At 38.4% G+C, this 22,597-nt stretch overlaps 2 protein-coding genes across 11 annotated transcripts in view; one reads left to right on the forward strand and one right to left on the reverse strand.

The window, feature by feature from the left end:
* Positions 1-13,479, reverse strand: part of LOC130743260 (disease resistance protein RUN1-like) — a 32,329-nt gene extending 18,850 nt beyond the window's left edge. For 4 of the 5 annotated variants that reach the window (XR_009021404.1, XR_009021405.1, XR_009021403.1 and 1 more), the window contains exons 1-5: positions 12,633-13,479; positions 6,669-8,123; positions 3,971-5,075; positions 3,432-3,707; positions 2,649-3,347 (exon numbers count right to left, since the gene is read on the reverse strand). Coding sequence is in view for 2 of the 5 variants with exons in the window: in XM_057595424.1 (XP_057451407.1) it covers positions 2,649-3,347; positions 3,432-3,707; positions 3,971-5,075; positions 6,669-8,123; positions 12,633-13,249 (4,152 nt within the window). In the remaining 3 variants the exon portion in view is untranslated. The remainder of the gene's footprint in view (positions 1-2,648; positions 3,348-3,431; positions 3,708-3,970; positions 5,076-6,668; positions 8,124-12,632) is intronic. The other variant, XM_057595425.1, reaches the window with a different exon arrangement.
* A 792-nt stretch (positions 13,480-14,271) lies between these two features.
* LOC130743264 (uncharacterized) lies at positions 14,272-22,475 on the forward strand. Of its 6 annotated transcripts, none has more exons than XM_057595435.1 (10): positions 14,272-14,827; positions 15,233-15,286; positions 16,033-16,116; positions 17,390-17,515; positions 17,897-17,964; positions 18,136-18,205; positions 18,336-18,401; positions 18,477-18,539; positions 18,632-18,694; positions 19,484-22,475. In XM_057595435.1, the coding sequence occupies exons 1-9, from the start codon at positions 14,471-14,473 to the stop codon at positions 18,671-18,673; spliced, it is 930 nt and encodes a 309-aa protein (XP_057451418.1). In that variant the 5' UTR covers positions 14,272-14,470; the 3' UTR covers positions 18,674-18,694; positions 19,484-22,475. The 6 variants fall into 6 exon arrangements, with proteins under 6 accessions (XP_057451418.1, XP_057451417.1, XP_057451416.1 ...); XM_057595434.1 differs by lacking the exon at positions 19,484-22,475 and adding an exon at positions 18,952-19,296; XM_057595432.1 differs by having other exon boundaries at positions 14,277-14,827; positions 18,477-18,554.
* The last annotated feature ends 122 nt before the right edge of the window (positions 22,476-22,597 follow it).

Genomic DNA, 22,597 nt, shown 5'->3' on the forward strand with positions numbered 1-22,597 from the left:
GGAAAAAGGGCGGTCCCGTCTCTAAGGGTGAATGCCTCTGGGTAGGCGGGATGAACCGCCACACGGAAGTACTTCCGTGCGAAGGAGGACTTCGCGTTACTTTTGTGAGGATGCAAGCACTTCCGGCCGGCTCGGGCCTTCAAGGAAATCATCCTTTGTTTTTGATGGACTTGGGGTCGACGTCGTAGAGGTAGAAGAAACTGGTGGGGGATGGGGCGATGCCGACAGCGGCGCTTAAGATTTCAAAACACCGAATGAAGGCCCAGGCGTTAGGGTGGAGTTGGCAGGGAGCCGCGTTGATGTCGCGGAGGACGGTTTGGACAAAGGGCGAGAAAGGAAGCCTGATTCCAAGCTCGCTAAACATGTATTCATACGCAAAGAAAAAATGGGATCTCTTTACGTCGCCGTCTGGCTTATGAAGCCAGGGGCGGTCCTCAGGACTGCAAATCCAAATCCTGAGTTTGGCGTTAAACTCATCGTCATGAGACAAACCACCCAGGGAGTTCACGAACTGCACGATGAGATCGCTATTCTGGAAAATAGAAGGTTGGTCTATAGCCTCGTGAGTGGGGGCTATTTGGACTGGAAGGGGCAGAGTGGCGTAGGTTTTTAGTCGGTGAGGTGGGATCTCCGGGACCTCCAAACGGAGGCCGCCGGCGGCAGTGGCATCAGGGTCGCTTCCGGAGGAAGAAGAGGAGTGGTTAGGGGAGGTAGGGCTTGAAGCCATTTTTAGAAGACAGTAAAGTGAAAGAAAGGAAAAGATGAGTATGTGTATGATGCAAAGATAAGGACAGTGGGACTCACCGGAGTAGGATGTGAAGAGTGGGTAACGGAAAGGGTGATAAGCGACGGCTCCGGAGCGGAAGTGGGCAGAGGGAGTTTGGTAAGCGATTAGGGAGGTAAAGAGGGGTCTCGGAAAGGGATGACTGTGGGGAAGAAGGGTTTTTATAGGAGAAGGGGGGAAGCTGGAAGGGTGACGCGTGTTGGACGCGTGTGGAAGGTTGGAAGTCATGATGGTTTTGGGGAGGTGGGTCGCGTGCAATGGGGAGTTACTGCGCACGATGGGACGGTTATGAAAGGTGAAGTGACGGTTCCGGAGAAAGAGGGAAATTGATGTAACCCACGACCACGTGGGGCAGTCACGTGGGGCAGATAGGGATTTGAAAGGGTTTTAAAAGAAGGGAAAGCGCGAAAAGCCTCGCCACTATAAAGATCAAACACCATCGCCTGACAGGTGACACCAACAACAAAGTTCAGTCGCTCGCCGGGGTTATCGCCAGTCAATGATTGAATGATCAGCACATGACCCATGCCTGCCACCTTTCCCGCCGGCGAACGATCATACACCTGCTCCAACTTATCGCCAATACGAAGTAATCGTTCTCGCCGCTTGTGGACTTGTGGACTTGCCAGCTCGGGTTGCCCGTCAAGTCAGTGGATCGGGTAATGAGGCGGGCCACCACGACTCCTTAATCTTGTAGGCGTTTGTACACCATCTTTCTAGGTCCCGCGTCAATCGGAGATTCATGTATTTGCGTATTTCCTTGCGCTATTGGCGGTTTGTGTTTCATTTGCGCCATGTCGGCGACCTACACGCTTTATACATTCTTTGTTGATCCCGCCAAGTAGCGTGGCCAGGTGATCTTCTAGGCGGGGAAGCTATTGCAACTAGAAGCTTGGGAATAGTTCCTGCGCGTTGGTCGAAACCGCCAGCCGAGGAACGCCGTACCAAGTGGAAAGTGGCAACGGGCGACCTGCTAGGGGGATCACAAGGGGACAGAGATTGACGGTCACATTTTGGAGACACACTTCGCTCTCCTGCTTCGAGCTTGTGGACTTGCGGACCAAGGGCGCTCGCCCTTCATCTTTTCACGCCATGTTGGCGACTTGGATTTTTGCATACACGATGGATAAGCATTAGGCAGTTATCAATGTTCATTCCAAGAACATACTCAATTCCAACCATTAGGCAAGTGGAAAACTGATAGAACCCAGAAATAGTATGAATATTATTGATGATAAACCCTAATCCCCAATTGGAAATTAGAGCAAGATACAAGGAAAGGATACCAAACACCCTCCCAAAACCTAGAGAGATCCCAACACTCTCTTAGACCCCAAATTCTAACTGAATACAAAAGATACCCCAAATGTTCACTAACTTTCCTTATTTATAGGCAACATGCCTTATTAACCTACTAACTAACTACCTAATATGTGAGTACCTATCAAAAACAAATGGAAAGTTAAAAAGACAGGTGAACTAAATTGCAAGTTTAAATTTATTTAGAATGAAATATATAAAATCACTAATAGTGAGAATTGAGATGATAGCAATTAGCAGGCTAAAAGTAGGCGATTGGTTTCCTAAAAGTCAGAATGGTAAATATCATGAGAATTATGGAACTTAAAGTATTATTTGAAATAATAGGGTGCAGGAAATAGTTAAATTCTGTATTATTCACCTTGAAAATGGAAAATGTTTTTATTCTTTTATGTATATAAATATTAAGACCCAAGCAATGCACAAAACTTATGTCTAATTTTATTAAGTTTATGTTTGAAAAGTTTCTTAGTCTTCTGATATTGGGAAATGATGTGTAGTGAAGTACTAATCTGATCACTGAGAGACCAAGAGAGAATGAAACCTGCGAAATACTGCCTGTAAGAGTATCAGTGGCTTTGCAGCACTCTCCAGCTTGAATAATGAGAGAACTGGTGAAATTTTCAGACCTTGCAGAGTGAATGGAATTGTGACAATCAATTGATGGATGAGTCTCTATATGTGTTATCTGTTGTGTTCTTAATTCCAATTCTGCACGACTCATGGCAGCTGAACCAAGTGAAAGACTTTGAAGCGATGATGAAATGCTCCCAAAAACTTTATACATAAGATTTCGTGGAGACATTCCAGAAAAAATTAGAGAAGGAAATATATGACTTGATAATCCTTCATAGCCACAAATGGACACGTGTTTGATACTTTTCAATCTCATTAAAGAAAAGGGCACTTGTGTGATAGCAGTGCCATCTGCCAATAGACTTGTCAAGGACTCCATCTGCATGATGTCCTCTTCCAACTTGTAAAGTTTTGAACAGCCGGAAAGGACAAGAGATTTCAGAGATTTCAACTTATATATACTTCTTGGGAGGTCACTGAGGGATTTACAGTCCTTCAAATTTACCAGCTTAAGATATTTGAGATCTCCAATTGTTGAGTGCACAGTTGACAATTGTGGACAATCTTTGAGGATTAGCTTTTCAAGATTTGGTAATCTTGAAAAATCAGGGGTCTGCGTCAAGTGATGAGAATGACTCAGATTGAGAAATTTCAGCCTATCGAGCAACTGAAAATTTTAAAATAAAAATGAATTAGATGCCGAGTATTATGTGGATTAAGAGGAACTGACGAATTTGTTTTAATTAATCACCTGAGGCTCCTTCCAGACTAATTGCAGATTGCTGTGCTTTAAGTCAATAGCAACTGAACTTTTCGGACAAAAGCTGCCAGGCAAGTATCCTAAAGGAAATCCATGCCAACAGAGCCAGCGCAAGTCTTTTGATAAATATTCAAAATCTCCAGTAAGGTTTACATGACCAAGTTGAAGCAATCTGAGTCTCTTCATCTTCTTAAATGCTTTAGTCTCGAAAACAACATCATTATTTTTTGGTAAGCTACAAGCCAGTCCCTTGACTGCTATTGTTGCCTATAAAATGAAAAGCATTAAAACGAGGATCACCATCTTGCTTAACAAAAAGTGATGTAATGAACGAGAGCAATATAGAAAAGGTTAAAATGTGGAAGCCAAAATTCACAATTAAAAGACAGGAAACAATAATAAGTAACAAAGAAACAATTGATTTCTAATTTATGATAAGTAAACATAATTATGGAACTCTTTTTCTTTCATAATAAGCATTAAAATTCATGAAACCAAATATTTATCTAAATATATGAGAAAGTTCTTACAGTGTTGTTTGTCATCATATCAACTACATCATCATGAAACCATAACCGGCTGCGCTCCTCAGGCTTCGTAGGTGACATCTCACGTATTATCTCTCTTCCCATTACTTTGAGCAAATCATGCATTTGAAGCTTATTATTCTTGTCAACTTTTACAAGGCTTCGCTCTATGAGGACAGTAATCCCAATTTCTGCATGAAGTCCACATCCATCTAAAATCTGTGCAACATAATTTCTGTCCTTACCTATAAAGAAACAACATATATCAAGGAATATGTCTTTCTCCATATCATCACTTAAACCATCATAGCTTAATTTTAATTTCTTCTGTATCTGATCATTGGGAATTACTTCAAGTTTCATTAATGTACTTTCCCACTCAGCAATTTTCCTTTCAAACAAACAAGAGCCAAGAACTTCAAGGGCTAGTGGTAGTCTTCCAGAGTATGCAACAACCATTCTTGAGAGTCCAACGAAATCTGCGTTTGGAGCAGCTTGCTTAAATGCATGCCAACTAAAAAGCTCAAGAGACTCGCTTTCATCCATTTCTTGGGTTCTGTAAATATGATCCACTTGCAGAACTTTCAGTAAATGCTCATCTCTAGTTGTGATAATTAACCTACTTCCTTGACCAAACCATTCACGACTTCCACACAGAGCATTTACTTGGTCCAAATTATTTATATCATCAAGTACAACAAGTGCCCTCTTGTGGCAAAGTTTTTCTTTTATTATTGTTTTTCCCAATTCAATGGTATGTAATTTCATCCTTCTGGTTCTCAAGATGCCTGAAAGAAGTTGTTCTTGCAAATAAACTCTGCCATCATCTTGGTCCCAAACTTCCCTTATATTTGCAAGGAAAGTTTTACCATCAAAGTTCTGATTAATTTCATTGTAAATGGCTTTGGCGATGGTTGTTTTACCGCTTCCTCCCATTCCTAAGATTCCTACTATGCGAACCTCATTTGATTTACCACTTAATAATTGAACCATGTCCTGCACACGAGATTCCACTCCCACTGGATGATCAGCAACAAATAAGTATGTGTTGTCATCTAGTCTTGTGGTAACAGTTTTAACAATATCACTAATCATCTCAATTTCTGTTCTGTCAAAAACAGCAATTACCAATAAGATAAAATAATCATCTATTAAATAATTCTTACTATTAACAGTTCCATCTATCAAAAAGGGGAGATGAATTCAGAATGGATCTTTAACATCATAAACAGAAATAAAAATCTTTAAATTGAATTTTCAAGCTAGTTTTGGGTATATCTTTAGTTTGGAACTACGACTATCTTCTGCCAACTTTTCAGAATACAGGTGGACAATCATAGACAAGATTCATCAGATGTAAACTAGAATAATTTATTCAGTTGCTTTGTTTTGTATTCAGTAGATGCACACCACATTGGCATCCTCTGATAGATGACTAATAACCACAATTATCAAATACTCAATTTTTCTTTGATACGGATACAGTTATGCAGTATGCATGTTAAAGATAAGACTGGTGTACATTGGTACTGTGTACCAGATTGTATATTAGCGTACCCTTAGGCGGTTAGTTAGGTTGCTGAGCTGTCTGTTAACAGCTATAGTAAGTTAGTCTTGTTAGTAGCTTCCTGCTGAAGCTATTGGATCTGCCTCTTATATAAAGAGAGCATAACACTAGTAATAACTGAATTACTCAGTAATTAACAGAATACAAGATTCTCTCTCTCTCTCTCTCTCTCTCTCTCTCAACTCTTCTCTTGTTTTCTAACAATGCAGTACATTAGTTGATCAAATTTATCGTATGTGTTTATACCTAGTTGGTTTGCTGCTACTCCTGTATAATTTTAAAAGGAAAAATTGAAAACGTATATACATGCATTGCATACACATAGGGCAACGAAACTGTTGGATTACTTGATTTCCCTTACTTCCTTCTTTTTTACATCTTACTTATCTTTTTATTTGTATATCTGGAAGTTCCTTATTTATAGTTTTGGATAGATTATATTTTCCTGAATTTTAGATTTGTAATTAATAGGATTGATATACATGAGCTATATATAGTGTATTAGTTGATGTGCGTTATCAGAAATAAAATTCAGTTTGTATATTGCAAGTTGGTATTAGAGCTCCCAGTTTGGTCAAAATATTTCTTATAAAGGGTAGAGAAACTCTCACCCATAAGTTAGTTTTGCGGTTGAGTTAGGCAAAGTCTGAAATATTAAAAGGTGGACACCACCTTTGTACCATATCCCCAAACCTTAGAGCAGCCTTCATTGCTGCGGTTGCAAACCCTTTTAACTACATGATGCTAGCTATTTTGGTATTTGCAAAGGTATTTCCTTCTAGTCTAATCTTCAACAATCAACATGTTTAGCCTTCCCAATAATTTTCCCTTTTGCTCTAATTTGTACTGCTTAGACTACAAATGAGACACTGACCCATCTCATGAGGCGATGGACAATTGAAGTTGGTTCTTTTGTCCATTTGAAACTCTATCATTAGGTGTCATTGCATCAACGATAAAATTTGCCTCAATGGAAAGTTGATTGATTGTCTAAAAGCATGATTTGTGGAATTGTGGCAAATAGCAACAATCTTAATTATTAGTTGGACTATGGTGATGCATTCTCAGTTTCTCACATGTTTAAAGAATTTTTTTGTTTGCCTCTTTCTACTGATGAATGAATAATTTGATTACCTGTAACTATTTAGATTCCACCCAGACAAGTTCGCAGCTTCAGTGAGTGCTCTTTTCCATCTGACAATCATATCTTTCGTAGCTGAGATTCTCTGTACAAGTCCATCCAGAGCTTGTCCAAAAGATCCAATTTGTTTGCGTACTTCCGATGGTTCCACACCGTAGAATACAGGGACAACTTCTTGACCAATAGCTCTATGACATTCCATGATTTTCTCCAGCTCTTGTAGGCACCATATTGAGTTTGCATAGTTTACTGAAAAAATGATGATAGAAACTCTAGAGCCTTCAATTGCTTGTAACAATGAGGATGAGATATTTTCTCCCCTTTTCAGTTTGTCATCCATGTAAACCTCAATACCAGCATGTTGTAAAGCGGCATAGAGATGAGAAGTGAAAGACCTGCGAGTGTCTAAACCTCGGAAGCTCAGGAACACAGTATGGATCCATTTGGATTTTGGCTTCAAACGATTCAGTTCTCTTCCCATCTCTTGCACCAAATCATGCATTTCAAGCTTGTTATTTTTGTCAACCTTTAACAGGCTACGTTCAATGAGTTTACTTATCCCAGTTTCTGCAGCAAGTCCACAGCCACTTAATAATTGTGTGACATTGTGTCTGTCCTTTCCCATATAGAAACAAGCTATTTCAATGAATACTTTTTTCTCATTATCATCAAGAAAGTCATAGCTCAGTTTTAATATATTTAGCACTTCATTACTTTGATTTCTTTTGAGTAGCTTCAGTATACTTTTCCACTGTGATGCTGTTCTGTCAAGTAACAACGAACCCAATACTTCAAGAGCCAGTGGCAGTCCTCCACAGAAAGAAATTGCTTTTCTTGAGAGTTGAATCCAATCATCGGTAGGAATATAATGCTTAAATGCATGCCAACTAAAAAGCTCAAGTGATTTACTTGGGTCCATTTCCTTCATTTCATATACAACGTCCAATTCAAAGAGATCAAGAACTTGCTTTTCTCTGGTTGTAATCATTATTATACTCCCAACACCAAACCTTTTACGACTTCCACATAATGATATCAGCTGGTCTGTGTTACTCACATCATCAAGTACTACAAGTACCCTTTTATGAGCTAATATTTTCTCCACTTCAGTGCTATGTACTGCCATGTCTGTTGTACTGTTGATGTCAGAAAGAAGTTGTGTTCGTAGATAATCTTCACCCTTATCCTGCTTCCATACATCCTTAATATTAGCAACAAAACTTGAACCCTCAAAACTTTCGAACATGCGGTTGTAAATAACTTTGGCAATGGATGTTTTACCAATCCCTCCCTTTCCCCATATTCCTACAAAGTTAACTTTTTTAAGATAGTAACCAATTTTGCCATAAAGATCTTTAGCATGAACATCTAACCCAACAGGATGGAGAGGGCGGGACATATATTTACCATCTAGCACCATACGAATGAAGTCCGTAATTGACATATCACTGCAGAAATTAACATTAGGAATCAGATAAAAGCAAAATCTATATAGTTGACATGAAATAAAGAATTATATCAAGCATACTTAATTTATGGTTTAATTGCTCTAGGTCTCTCAAGTCTCAAGTATCGCAAACGTGCAAATTGGCTCCCTTGAGCAAATTGACTGAGAGAGAAATTCCAGCCTGGTGAGTATAGCATATTGAAGTGTCCACACAAATATACATATAGATTGTTGGATCTGCTATGTAATTGGACCCATATCTGCTATTAGAATTTGAGAGGCCTAACTCAATTCAAAAACTAGCTCAAGGTTAAGGGTTACTCTATCCTTATGAAGGCTATCTATAACATATCTCTAGTCAATGTGGGACTTCTAAAACACACTCTCACACCCAGACTCTGATACCATATTAGAATTCGGGAGACATAACTCAACCAAAAAGCTAGCTCAAGAGTTAAGGGTTGCTCTGCCCTAATAAAGGCTATCTATACCATATCTCTAGTCAATGTGAGACTTCTAACAACTTCCAGCCACTAATCATAGGACTTTGGATTGATTAAGAAAAAGAGCAATATCCTGTAATTTCTGAACCTGAACAACCAGGAAATAATCAAAGATTACTGAATTTCTTTAGAGAATACTTTGTAAATTCCGTAAGTTTTTCCTGCGGTAAATTATGTAAAAGCTTATCCACAGTTTATTGCATAAGCTTTCTTTATGATTTTCAACAACTCAATTTTGGTGGTGGTTGGTTGATAGTGTCGACTAAACTTTGCAATGTCAACTCTGATAATAATAATAATAACAAAAGCATCACACCAAGACATGATCATAATATGGTAATTTCAAGAAACTATAGATCAAGAAAACACACAGTTGAATCGCAGGGTGTTAAAAAATCTAACGAATTGCAACACATTACATACGTGTTCTTACACGGCCCTCAACCACTCCGATCTAGGGTTTAGTGTCCTAGGGTTTTCACCGTCAACACAATAATTGAAGAATAATGAGAACTTGTTTCATTCAATGAAAGTCTCTAGCCTTTTATAATGGGACTAAACCTTTAACCTAGGTCTCTTACATATGAGCCTTATTCTTGACCTGTCAATGAGAGTCTAGCCTTTTATAATGGGGCTAAACTTTAACCTAGGTCTATTACATATGAGCCTTATTCTTGACCTATTGTGCCTTGATGGTAATCTCAGCCACGTGCCTGAGTAACTCGTCTCACCTAGTTCTTCCAAGGCTCATCTGTATGGGTCTCATCAGGCTATACGGGGCGGGACAAGTCCTCAGAATAAGTCGTCACGCCCAGTTCTGTCAGGGGTCGTCTGTATGGGTCTCGTCAGGTTATACGAAGCGGGACCAGTCCTCAAAATAACTCGTCTCGCCTAGTTCTGCCAAAGGTCGTCTGTATAGGTCTTGTCATGCTATACGGGCGGGACCAGTCCACATGCCCGCAAGACGTCGAGTCCTTGGTGCATAAGGACGAAGTGCGTCTTTAGCATTAGGTCCCGACCCGCCAAGGTCACTAGGTTCCCTGAATAGAGGTCGAGTTGACTTTATGGGGTGAGACTTGTTAACATGCCCGCGAGACACCGCGCCCGAAGCATGAGGGTAACGTGTGTCTTAATTGTCTCAAGTCTCAAAGAACACGTGCCGCCCTTAGATGACTCGTTACAAAGATAACCCTTCGACTGACGGTCACGACCAATACCCCAGGGTGTCCACCTTACAACTAGCCTTTCATGCTACACCGTTCTAATCTCGACTTTGACAATGGAGCTCGCCCTCTATAAAACATATAGGTCGCCAACATGGCGTAGTAAACATACAACCCGCCACAAAATGGAGAGTACTTGCTCTTCGCATTCAAATCATTTCACAATAGAAAACGGTATCCACTGAATCATGACCAAAGGAAAACCATGAGGAAAATTCAGTGAAAACCGGCGAGAGAAGAATATCGTATCTCGAGTTCCAGATTCGGGACTACGTGCAATCGGGAAGAACGCGCCATCATCGGAGCGGGACTGAGACGAAAACTCGACAATGTCAGTTCGTGTAGGTCCACCCCTGATGTCGTCAATGGAGGAAACGAAGGCGTCTTCATCGTCCTCTTCTAGCCAAGCCCAAAGATTCGTCGCCAAAGTAGGTCTTGGATCGTCGATTTTCTCTTCCTTGTCTCCGATCTGGTTCGCTCTCCTTCTCCTCGCCGCCGTTCCACACCGCGCTTAGGATGCGCCGCCAATCCAGAATGCGCCGTCGTGAGATGTATACGGACGGTGTTTTGGTCCAATCAGTGGTTTGCTGACAGATCGGTGGCAGACCAAAGGTAGCGGCTCAGTGGGGTGGCGAAAATGAAGATAGAGGGTCGACGACTGTGGGTTCTAAGAAGGGACTCGACGGCGGTGAATGACGAATGTGGTGGTTCCAAGGACTCGACGACGGTAAATGACAAAGGTGGTGGTTTGTTGAGATGGGGAGAAGATCCTTGTGATTCCAAGGCTCTTAACCACATGGTCGTGGGTTCGAGCCCTACGATGGGCGCCAAAGAGTGTTCTTACACGACCCTCAACCACTCCGATCTAGGGTTTAGTGTCCTAGGGTTTTGCGCCATCAACATTTTAATTGTAGAATAATGAGAACATGTTTCATTCAATGAGAGTCAAGCCTTTTATAGTGGAGCTAAACCTATTACATATGGGTCTTATTCTTGACCTGTTGGGCCTTGATGGTAATAAACCCAAAGATCCCAACCACGTGCCTGAGTAACTCGTCTTGCCTAGTTCTGTCAGGGGTCATCTGTATGGGTCTCGTCAGGCTATACGGGGCGGGCCAGTCCTCAAATTAACTTGTCTCGCCTAGTTCTGCCAGGGGTCGTCTGTATGGGTCTCGTCAAGACATATGGGGCGGGACCAGTCCAATATGTATCTCATGATTCATAAGATTCTGACTACCATGCACAACTTGCTATCATATGCCTTGCTTACAAAAATTATAAAACAATTGGTATGGAAAATGGAAAATGGAGCAATTCAATGAGATTTCAAGAGAGGAGAAAAGTTAAGGGTAGAAAAGAAAACATCGTTAGAATTGCAAATGAAAAATCTCCCTGGTTTTAGAAGAGGATATGGAATTTGAGGAATATCGACATAGAAACCGCTAACTTATTCAGCAATCTCAAGAACAGATTGAGAAAGCAACTAATAATCGGTCGGATCCTCCACCAACTTCTACTTTCACGCTCGTGACCGTCTCCTAGATAGATTCGGTTCGCTGAGCTGCCTCTACAGTTCGGTAGAACTGATAAAGACTACGAGAAGCTCTATTTGCAAAAGGATGGTGGAGAAGCCCAACAATCTGTTTGAGTTGCCGAGTTCAAGGGTTTTGCCCTCTCAAGACCGAAGCCAACCGCTTCCTTATTTGAAATTGGGCTCGGTTTCTTGAACAATGTTCCTGTTGACGGGCGTAGAGGACTGAATCATTGTGTACCTGATGAGCCTGCATGGCATTTGAAGGACCTATGAGGATTGAGGGAGATAGAGTATTATCGGTAGCTCTGGAAGAGTGTGGGTTTTCCTGATGATGTGTTGTTGATTGCATGATGACTTGGGGCCTGGGAAGAGTTTTTCCGAGCCACGATGGGTGCCAAAATGTTCACAAAAAGACTCGAGGACAAAGCTCAGCAAGCCTCAAGCCTTGCTCTGCCTTCTAAACACTACAGTACATGTCTTTTGCCTAATCAGAGTACTCCTTATATAATCGGAGCCTCTTTAATTACAATAATGAAGGGGGAGGTGAACCCGCGACTGTTTAAATGGGGTTAATAGTCAATCCACATCTCGCACCTTATAAGAATGGATGATAGAGCCAATCACGATTGATGAGGTGACAATGTCGCCCGACGTGTGATGATCTCCGCCATGAATTTAGCCGATCATGATGGACAAATAACAAATTTCACAACCCACAAGGCTTTGAGTAAAGAAGTGACGAATAAACCTTAGAGTTATGCCTTGAAGCGTTGTTGGTTGGATGCCTTAGCGACTTACGTTTGGTGAACTAGAATACCAAATAGGTATAACCACACAAAAATCATAAAAAATTTGTCACTTAAACCCTAATATCACTTCCACATTAATTTTACAAATTGAAGTGCCAAGTCTAAATTCTCTTGCAGGACGGAAAATTTGCTCTCATGTCACTTAACTTTCTCTCCGGGGGGAAGGGTAGGTGAGCTAAGGGAATGAAGGGATTTGCAGGGTGAAGGGTTAGGGTTCGAATCCCGGCGAATGAACTAATATACTAACAATTAACAACTAACATTGACCTATGTTCAAAAAAAAAAAAACAACTAACATTGACCTATTAAAAAAAAAACCTAACTTTCTCTCCTTATTCTATCTCTCCATACTGTGTGTGTGTGGATGGAATGGGTGTTCTCATTTTTTAGTGGATAAGAGATAAATACAGAAAATTTGGTGATTGAAAATGAGGATCATACCGATAAAAGTGGTAACGGGACGTAAAGCCAGCGCATAAGAAAGCAGCTTCAGACAGGGCCCTCCTCCAATTCAACACGGTGTGTTCCTCCACCGTCACATCCTTGACCATTCGTTCAAACTCTTGTCCGAATCTACCCTTTTGCTTGCGCACATCCCACAAATCCACGCCATGGAGCACGAGTAAAACCACGTGACCCGTGGCTCTGTGACACTCCATGATCTTCTCCAGCTCCTCCAGACACTCGCTAGAACCGCCGTAGTGTTCGGAGAAAACGACGACGGAAAGCCTTGACCCATCGATTGCTGGCCAGTTTGAACGCCGCAGCGAGTTTTGGTTCACTCCCCGAAGCGCGTTGATCTTGTCGTAGCAGGTTCGGATTCCGGACATTGTTAGGTCCATATGGAGAGTGAGAATGAATTCCTCCACCTCAACGTCTTCCGGTGTGAAGCTTAGGAAAACTTGGTCTTCCATCCTTTCGGGATTTTGGGTGTTCGACGATGAAGCAGTTGAGGAAGACATGGGTTGATGATTTCTGAAAGAGAGGAAGGGGATGATGACTTGTATAGAGAAGAAACGTTGACTAAGCATAAAAATATCTAATATATGCATATACATAAAATAAATAAGTCAAGCAAAAAAATCAAGTAAGTCAAGTAATCTTTTTTTTTTTACAACAAGTAAGTCACGTAATTTGAAATGGTGCATATTAGGGAGACCTTATCCTTGAAATTCATATGCCGAAATTTCATCCGAAACCACCTTTCCTTAACACGTGGTCACTACTGCTCGTTAATCACGGCTAATTACTAAACTTTTTCACTTTTAGACATTTCCAAATTTACCCTTTCAACCTCATAACTAATTAAAATTGGGGCTTAAAATTGTTACTATTTAGGGTAAATAGTCAATTTGGTTTTTGAGTTGGGATTTAGTGGTGGTGGTGGAGTGGGTGGACGATTGGGGGGGGAGGTGGGAGGAAGAGAGGGTGATGGTGGTGGGGAGAGGTAGAGCAAGATGGGGAGAGAAAGAAATGTTTTTCAACCATAGGGACTAAATTGAAGATTTAATGTTTCGGTCAAATCTCTTTATTACGTGAAATTTTTAAGTGGAAAAAAAATGTGACATATCAGCCCCTCCGTTAACGTCTGTTAGAGACTAACTTAAATGTATTTTGCTACATTCAAGAACCGCGTAAGCCATTTTAAAAATTTAGAGACCAAACTTGAAGACGGGGTGACAGTTTGGGTGACCCAATTGGGTATTTACCCTGAAAAGTCATTTGAAGTGAGGACATTCCAGTAAAAAAAGACGGGTGACAGACTACGATCTTTTCTGTTGTTTCAATATTTTGATTATTATCCTGTCTTGGGTGTATGAACTCTCATGGATGAGGGTAGATGGGGAGTTGGGTTTGGAGCCCCACCCCTTAGGCTTTGCACCCCACTAAAACAGATACGGAATTTAAATTTCCGTATCAATACGGAAAATAAAATTCCGTATCTGTTTTAGTATATAATGAGTGGTTGAAAATGTGACACGCATGCTTAAATACAGTACGGAATTTTAAGTTCCGTATTCAATATGGAGAATATGAAATTTTAAATTCCGTATTTGATAAAGTGGGGTGCCAAGCCCTATAGATGGGGTGCCAAACCCAACTCCCATGGATGAGGTTGTTTGTCAACCATTTTCCTGTCATTGTATGCCATCTTCTGCTGCACAAAGTTCAACTCCCACCAATTGTTTGCAGAATTGCCTCTTAGGGAAAAACGCAAAAGGGCATTTAAAAGGGTAACGATTAACGAAGAAGAAAGGTAGTAGTTTTTTCATACGGCTATGGCAAATTACAGCATCAACTCGGTGCTTCATCACCACCCTATGCTGCTCCATGACCCTGTAGCTTCTCCATTGAGACCTGTGAAAGTATTTACAAGCTTTCATTCGTTTCCTTCATCTTGCACTGTCAACCATAGATCCCTCCATGTCTCCACAGCAAGATGGTGCTGCAGCGCTTCTTCTTGTTCTTCTCGTTGTTGCTTCCGCTTAAGGGGATGCAAGTGGAAACGGGTTGTTAGAAGCTGCTCCATCACTGATATTGTTATTGCTAGTGATGAAAGCTATGGCAATAAACAGGTTGTTAGTCTTACTCCCCGCCTCTATGACTATGTCCTCAAAAATGTTCGAGAACCAGAGGTGAGAATTCAGTAACACACACCCTTTTGCCCCATCTATTGTTGCCAATGTAAAAGAACTCATTTTTATATCAACTAGGTTTGGCCCGTTTGGGAAAACAGCTTAATTAAGCACTTATGGTCATAAGCGACCGTCAGCGTTTATGACATAAACGCTTATTCATAAGCTATTTTAAAAAAAACTATTGAAATAAATTGAAAATAAGTTGTATATAAGCATAAGCTCTTTTTCATAAGCTATCCTGAGTAGCTTATAAAAATAAGCTCAAAACAGCTTAGGGTGGTAGGCCATAAGTTGTTTGCATAAGCTCTCCAAACACTGCAACAAGCGCTTATGCAATCAGATAAACAGGGCCTTGCTTTGATTGTTGCCCTTTGTGCTTATTGTGAATTGGTTGCATTTCAGATTCTGAGGCAACTGCGAGAGGAGACGGCTTCGATGCGTGGAAGTCAGATGCAGGTGTCTGCAATTGGTTCATTTTTATGCATGTTTACTAATGGAATTGCTAGTATTTGATGTTTATACATATGTCTTCGTTAGGCAAGTAGTTGTTTCTACTGCATTTTTGGTTTTGTGACACTTAGGGTAGCATAATTATACTGCCAATTCATGTTTGGTTACAGACTTTCAGTTAATGCTATCAATTATTTAACAACTTATGCTAATTGTTTGACCTTGACAACTACTCTTACCAGGAAGCTAGTTATTTTGAATCACCAGACTTTTTTTTTTTTTTAAATTGAATCACCAGACTTGGTCCCTAACATATTGGTTTGCTTGTGATTGTGCATATGCAGATAATGCTCCTTGAAAGCTCTGCAATCTCATAAAAAGTTTAGTTTGTACCTTTCCTACTTCAAGAGTTAATTTATATACTATTGATTAGACGAAAATATGTGGTCTACATATAATCAACTTATATATCCTTTAATTCACATAAAGATACTTGACCGGAAAAATAAACCTAATTTTGATAATTTTGGTTTAAAAAACTAGGTGCATCTTGTATATGTGCATATACTGGACTTTGATTGTTAGTTAACTTATTAGTTCTAGTGTGTTGATATCTTATCCAGGCTCAAGTTTGAACTTGTAAAATTTGATGGAGGAAATAAAGAATATTGCTGCATAGATTGCATAGCATTCTGTAATCCCATTTGCCTGCCATGAATTAATATGTTGACAGTACATTGTCTTCTTAATAGGTATCTCCTGATCAAGCACAACTGCTTGCAATGCTTGTGCAGATTCTTGGAGCTGAAAGGTGTATTGAAGTTGGTGTTTATACTGTATGTCCTTCATTTTTATCAGTATTCACTAAGTCGGTGTTTATCACATTGTAGACCATACCATTTTATATCTCATACAACACATGGTGTTGGACTTGTTTTACAGTATTAGGGTTCATTTTCATATGAAAAAGATGGATGTGATGGCATAGCGGTGGATTGAGGCTTTCATTTATTATAGAAATTTACTTGATAGAAAGGAAAAAAAATCCATTTCTTGAAAAATGAATATTTCATCTAAACACTCACAAAGTATCTTTTCTATATTCCTCAAAGTATCTACAGTCTTAAATTTTTGATGAAACTAAATATTTTTTATACTCTTTGGATTTGTTTTAGCATTACAATTTGGATCTAATGTCAATGACAATATTTGAAGATTTCGTGGGAGAAAACTGTTATTTGAAAATAAAATTTTTGGAGGTTCATGTGTTAGTAATCCACTCATTAGGAGGGTTTATAGTAGGAAGTGGAAGAGTGGTAAAAGAAGATTAGAACCACAAGGAGTTATTAATTAAAAAATAACTGTCAAGAAGAGAATAAATAGGAAAAAGAGTGTTAGTGAATTTCAGTAGTGGGGAGCCTGGTGTCTCGAATAAATGGATGGTCATTTCTGATTTATTTCTATATTTTCATCTTAATCTTCCGGTATCAATTTTGATACTTTATTTTCTATTGATTCTGATCCTGTACCATTGTTGTGATGACCATAAAATTAAATATTTTGTGTACCGTCTTTGTTAACTGGAGCTTATATGCAAAATGCATATTGAATCATTGATCATAATCACTAGAAGTATAAAACATCATGTACTTCAAATCAAATGGCTTGAACTTTTTCAATGACTTTTACAAGTGGTCCATTTCACACTGTTCAGAGAATAGTGTTTTTCCCCAATCTTTGGTAGGTATTTTTAAGTTTCCTCTTTCAGGTCAGATCATGTTTCTGCTTAATTTGCTTTGTGAATCAGAGCCCTGCCCTTTCTTTTCTACTCAAGTGACAGGTTTTAGGAAATATTAAGAGTGGGGAATTTTAAATTATTTTCTTTTCTACTCAAGTGACAGGTTTTAGGAAATATTTCCTATTTCTTAATTTGCTTTGTGAATCAGATCATGTTTCTTCTTCTTTTTTTCTGAACATTTCTATGCTATTTCAAAGTTTGTTTCCTTAACAATGCCTGGATTTTTTGAAGTAGGTTAGCAATGCCTGGATTTTTTAAAGTAGGTTATCTTCCTTCAATGAATGAGGCATATCATTGTTAATTTGACCCAGGGCTACTCATCACTAGCCATAGCATTAGTCCTTCCAGAATCAGGTCGTTTAGTTGCCTGTGAAAGAGATCCCAAATCTCTTGATGTTGCCAAGAAGTATTATCAGCTAGCTGGTGTTTCACATAAGGTATATTCTACTAGTATGCTTTTGATTTGGTGGCATTTGATAGAGCTTTTGTGGAACTTATTTGCACTTACCTTATGATGTAGAGTGTAGACACTTAGGTAGGTGTTTGAATAAGCTTACAATATTAGTTAATGACCTATTTGTAAGCTCTTTTGAGCTTATTTCAAAAAGTTCTCAAACAAACTTATAAGCTTATGAAAATTTGTTTATTTGAATCGATCTTATGACATAAGTTCTCATGTATAAGTGTTTATTAAATAAGTGTTAAATTAAGTTGTTGAAAATGTGCTCAATTTTGATTTTTCTTTTTCTTTTGGATATGCGGACTCTTTATACACTAGATTATTTTTCTGAAGTTTCAAGGTAACTAACTGACAATAGGTGGATGTCAAACTTGGACTTGCAGAAGATTCCCTAGAATCTTTAATCCTGAATGGTGAAGCAGGAAGGTATATAGATTCTCAACATCACGATGATTGGATTTGATATTTCCCATTCTGCATTTGCTATGTTATCTTCCAAGGGTTATTGTTAGCCAAAGACCTACTCTATATGATAGAACATTGTCACAAGAAGAACAAATGAAATAGAATTTTAAGAAATATTTCCTTTTCATGCAGCTATGATTTTGCATTCATTGATGCAGAGAAAAGGATGACTCAGAAATATTTTGAACTGCTACTACAACTGGTAAGAACATAATAAAATTGTCAAAGATGTCCAGAACCTCTTATGTCGCACACTTGATTATATTTTTTCAGACGTTACGGTGCTTACTAAGAATTGTTATGCTGATGCACTGAATAATTTGTTGTTTTAGGTGAGGGTTGGAGGTGTTATTGTAATTGATAATGTCCTCTGGCATGGAAAAGTTGCTGATCCATTGGTAAATACATTCTTTCACGTTTGTTTTCCTACATTTCCTGTTAAATGAACCTGACTTCTAATGCATTATGTGCAGGTAAGTGACTCTAAAACTATCAGCATTCGAAATTTTAATCAACAGTTAATGGAAGACAAGCGTGTAAGCATCAGTATGGTAGGTTTATACCAATTTGCCTAATTACCAATTCTTTCACTTTGATCTATAGTATTCTAACTTTTGGAGAATCTTAGGTACCTATTGGAGATGGGATGACGATCTGCCGCAAAATATGACCCATTTCTTGAGTATTTTTTGTAAGTTGTATGAATTTGAATTTATTCTCTTCAGAGTAATGCTTTTCTCAGTTTTTGAGATCTCAGTATACCAAAGTTATAAAATAAGCCTAAAATTGATTAATAGCATTTCTGGTTGCGAAATGATCACATGAATCAATTTGGTTAGAAGCTACATATGTCTTAGCTTATGAATGAACAGTTAAACATGCCTTGGATTCTGTGCAACAAACATGCACTAAATGTTCGTAAAACTTGTGATGTATCACGTTGGTTAGGAGATGAGAACGGCATACTGAAGAATAGCACCTCCACTCCATAGGGAATGCAGGAGGCTAGATTTTTGTGATCTTTCTACTGCAAATTTTGTACCCACTAAAGGTAGAAGCTTTACTAAATAGTAACCACTATAATATCGTGGATTTCATTGACCTACTACTCCTGGAAGCAGATATGTAGTACCTAGAAGCTGATAAATTGTAAGAAACGAACTCGTGATAGAATTAAGAGTAGATGTTGGAAGCTTGGAGAATACAGATAAGAGAGAATGTCTCTTAGGGTGACATAATAGATGTACAAGAAATCATTATGCAGCAAACAATTTGTTATACTGTTTGTGATTATATGCTTAATTGTAGTTTGTATAATGAAAGTCAACTGAAGGGTTATACTAGAGGGGCAGGGGACTAAAATCTTTTGTTGCACCAGCGCAATCCTATGCCATGGTCTGCCCCCCCCCCCCCCAAATAAATAAATTGACATGTCATTTAAAAAGGGCACATCACTGATTTAGTATTCTAACCCTATCAGCAATGTCGTTGAGCTGAGCTCTATCACTAATGTCGTCCCCTCTTTCTCCTTGGCTGACACTGCTCTACCATCCACCCCTATGATGCATGCTTCCCTATGGACGGGGGACCTAGGATGGTATTACTCATGCAGACCTTGTTGGAGTCTTCCTTTAAGACTTGACTTCCAACATAACTTTCAAAGCTAAGTATTTTCCCTATTTTCAGTATGATCTCTTGCATTTTAATTTCGGCTTTTACATGGGCCTACATTGAGATTTAGGTTTGGGCTTTTTGGAATGGGCTTTAGGGCTTGTATTTTGGCTCGTATAGGATTTATGGTTGGGTTTTACATTTGTGACCCAATAAGTTAGAATATGAGAATGTGAGTGGGGTAGTTTAGGAATTAGGCGAACATGGGCTTGGCCCATTAGTAGGCTTGTTGTCCCCTTCCCCTTGCTCCTCTATAAAAGGAACACATTTTGTATTTCCCTCCACTTTTAGTCATATATGATATTTGAATTTGTGAGATAGAATTCTCTCAACCTAGTTTCTCTATAGGAACCCATAGGAAATTATCAAGTGACACTCACTTGTGACTTTCAAATTCATAAATTTCATGTCTACTATACAGATCTGAGTTCTAACTTTTGAATTAAAATTTCAAATCTCTTGAAGTGTTCATTGTGGAATTGATGAATCACATGATTTAGATCTTGATTTTTTGTTGTTGTTTGATGTTATTTGGTGGTGTAACCACTTGTTTCTTGCACTTTTCACAAACAATACACTGTTCTATAGCCCTCACGATCAGATCTACTACTGTGATTTAAAAAAAAATCAAGTTCCATCCTTTGTTCTTCATGTTCATGTGCTAGATTGATCCTAGAGTGTCTAAATCTTCATTGTTTTTGAAGTTGTTACCTGTTGCAATCATAGTCGGCTGACCACTCATTTTTAAGGGAATTTGATTTTAAACTCATTGTTCAATCGTACCTAAGTCCAATTTCAGTGTTTAGTGAGTTTTTCAAAGGATTAAATTCTAGGATTTAAACATGTTCATGAGTATTTTGCAAGTTTAGCTAGCACACATGGATTTAGTTCCAGAAAATTATTGTGTATCTTGTTAGAGTCTGAGCCAAGAGAAAAGGAAGCATTTTAAAAACATTATTTGAAAAGGACTAAAGTGAAAATTACTAGATTTTAGGGGTCAATAGTAATTTCCTAAAACTTGAGGGGCATGTTTGCAAAATTTTAAAAATTCTAAAAATCCATAGACCTGTCACCTGTCAGTAAAAGAGCCTCCTAATTAAAAACAGTTGAACTTGTCAAGGTTCATTTGTACCACTTTTGCACTTGTATTGCCAGGGGTGCACATGGGCGAGTTTACCTAATGAAACCATCTGACCCAATCGTATCCAATGGTAAAAATGCGGCTTGGATTGTGCAAACGGATCAATCAGTTAAATTTTATATAATCTAATCATGTTTGGGTTGGATATCGATTTTAACATTAATCCACCCAACTCAGCCTGAAACCCAAACATATAATTATTATTATTTTATAAGTATTTTTAACAATTTTACCCCACCTAAAATCTAGAACCCTAATTTTATTTCACAGTATCACTCTTCACTTTCTCACTCTTCACGATCATTCTTCCTTCTCCCAACATCAACAATGCCGCCCCTCATTCCCAAGTCCTAATACAATGTCGCATCGTCACCTTCGTTCCCTCTGCTGCTATTCATCCCTTCGTCGATGTACATTCCAGGTAGGTTTCCTCTCCCCTCTTGTCTTCTCTACTACTTGTCTTCTCTTTGTTGCGACTTGCGAGCCTTTCTTCTTCTTCTTCCTACTTGCTTACCAATTTTTTCTAATTTTTTATCAAATTTTAATATTTTTTTTCAATATTCTAAAATTATTATTATAAAAATATAGCGATGTGATTATCCAATTTGAACATTGTCGGTTGGGTTGGTTCAGATCTGAAGATGAAAAATCGCGAAATCCATGCAGTCCTAGTTATAGCTAACTAGCTTAGCTTGTGTTTCCCCCGGTGAAACTTGGATAATGCCTCGTTGGTTGCTCGATTTGATACTCATCATATTTACAATGACATTTGATTGATATAGTGTGTCTATCTCTTTATTCATAAATATTTAAATGATCTCACATATTTAATAATTAGTTGAAATTTATGTGGGACCCATATACAAAAAAAGGTGAGAAAACAAATGCAAGCCCTAAAAAATTATTTATTGACTATCAATACTCATTTTAACAATTAGTTGAAATTTATGTGGGACCCACATAATGTAGCCGATCTCACATGAATTTCAAACAATAAAGAAGAAAGTGTTCAAGTGAATGTTGATAGCTTTTTTCAAAGTGTTAATAACTTAATCTGGTTCTTATATTTTTAAACTTTTGATAAGTAAAGACAAATGAGTTGTGTTAAATCACCTATGTTCTTAGTCTAGTGGAGCAATGATGTTCAAGATAAGTGAATTTAAAATTTGTCTAAAAATTATTTATTATGTATTATGTATAAATCATATTTACGATAAGTATTTTTGATTGAGACAATCTTATTTTATCTGAGTGTGGTAAAGGCCAAAGTTCAACTTAAGAGTGTGTCTCCTAAGAATCAAACTTTTGACCTCAAGGTTGACACTCATAAGTATATAAATAATCCAATTGATCTATTAAATTTGGGAAAAATTATCCAAGTGATATATTTTTTTCAAAGGTTCATGGTCCAATTAAAAAAGCCTTAAAAAATACAATCAAGGCCCTTACAAGTTACAAGTTACAACCCAAAAAAGAGGTAAGGAAAAATTTTGTGAGATAAAAAAAGGATGAATGAGTGATATGACCGGTGATGATGATGTGATAGAAAATGTAGAATAATAAGGAAAACAAGTGAAAATAAAATGGAAGAGAAAGAGAAACATGAATGAACCATTACCAAAAAAAAAAAAAAAAAAAAAAAAAAAAAAAAAAAAGGAAAGAGATGACAATTTAATAGTACTAAGAAAGTCACTGAAGAGAGGTAATGCAGAAGAAAATTGACATGTGTGGTTGAATTGCAGTATAGAATCACATGATTATGATTATTTGTCAAAACATTAT

Source organism: Lotus japonicus, chromosome 3, assembly GCF_012489685.1.
Source record: "Lotus japonicus ecotype B-129 chromosome 3, LjGifu_v1.2".
Classification (NCBI taxonomy): domain Eukaryota; kingdom Viridiplantae; phylum Streptophyta; class Magnoliopsida; order Fabales; family Fabaceae; genus Lotus; species Lotus japonicus.

Bases quoted from the DNA above. Each gene is read 5' to 3' on its own strand.
- LOC130743264 (XM_057595432.1), top strand. From the start codon at position 14,471: ATGGCAAATTACAGCATCAACTCGGTGCTTCATCACCACCCTATGCTG. The intron at 16,117-17,389 runs GTATGTCCTTCA...AATTTGACCCAG, and splicing joins TTGAAGTTGGTGTTTATACT to GGCTACTCATCACTAGCCAT. The intron at 18,402-18,476 runs GTAAATACATTC...CATTATGTGCAG, and splicing joins GAAAAGTTGCTGATCCATTG to GTAAGTGACTCTAAAACTAT.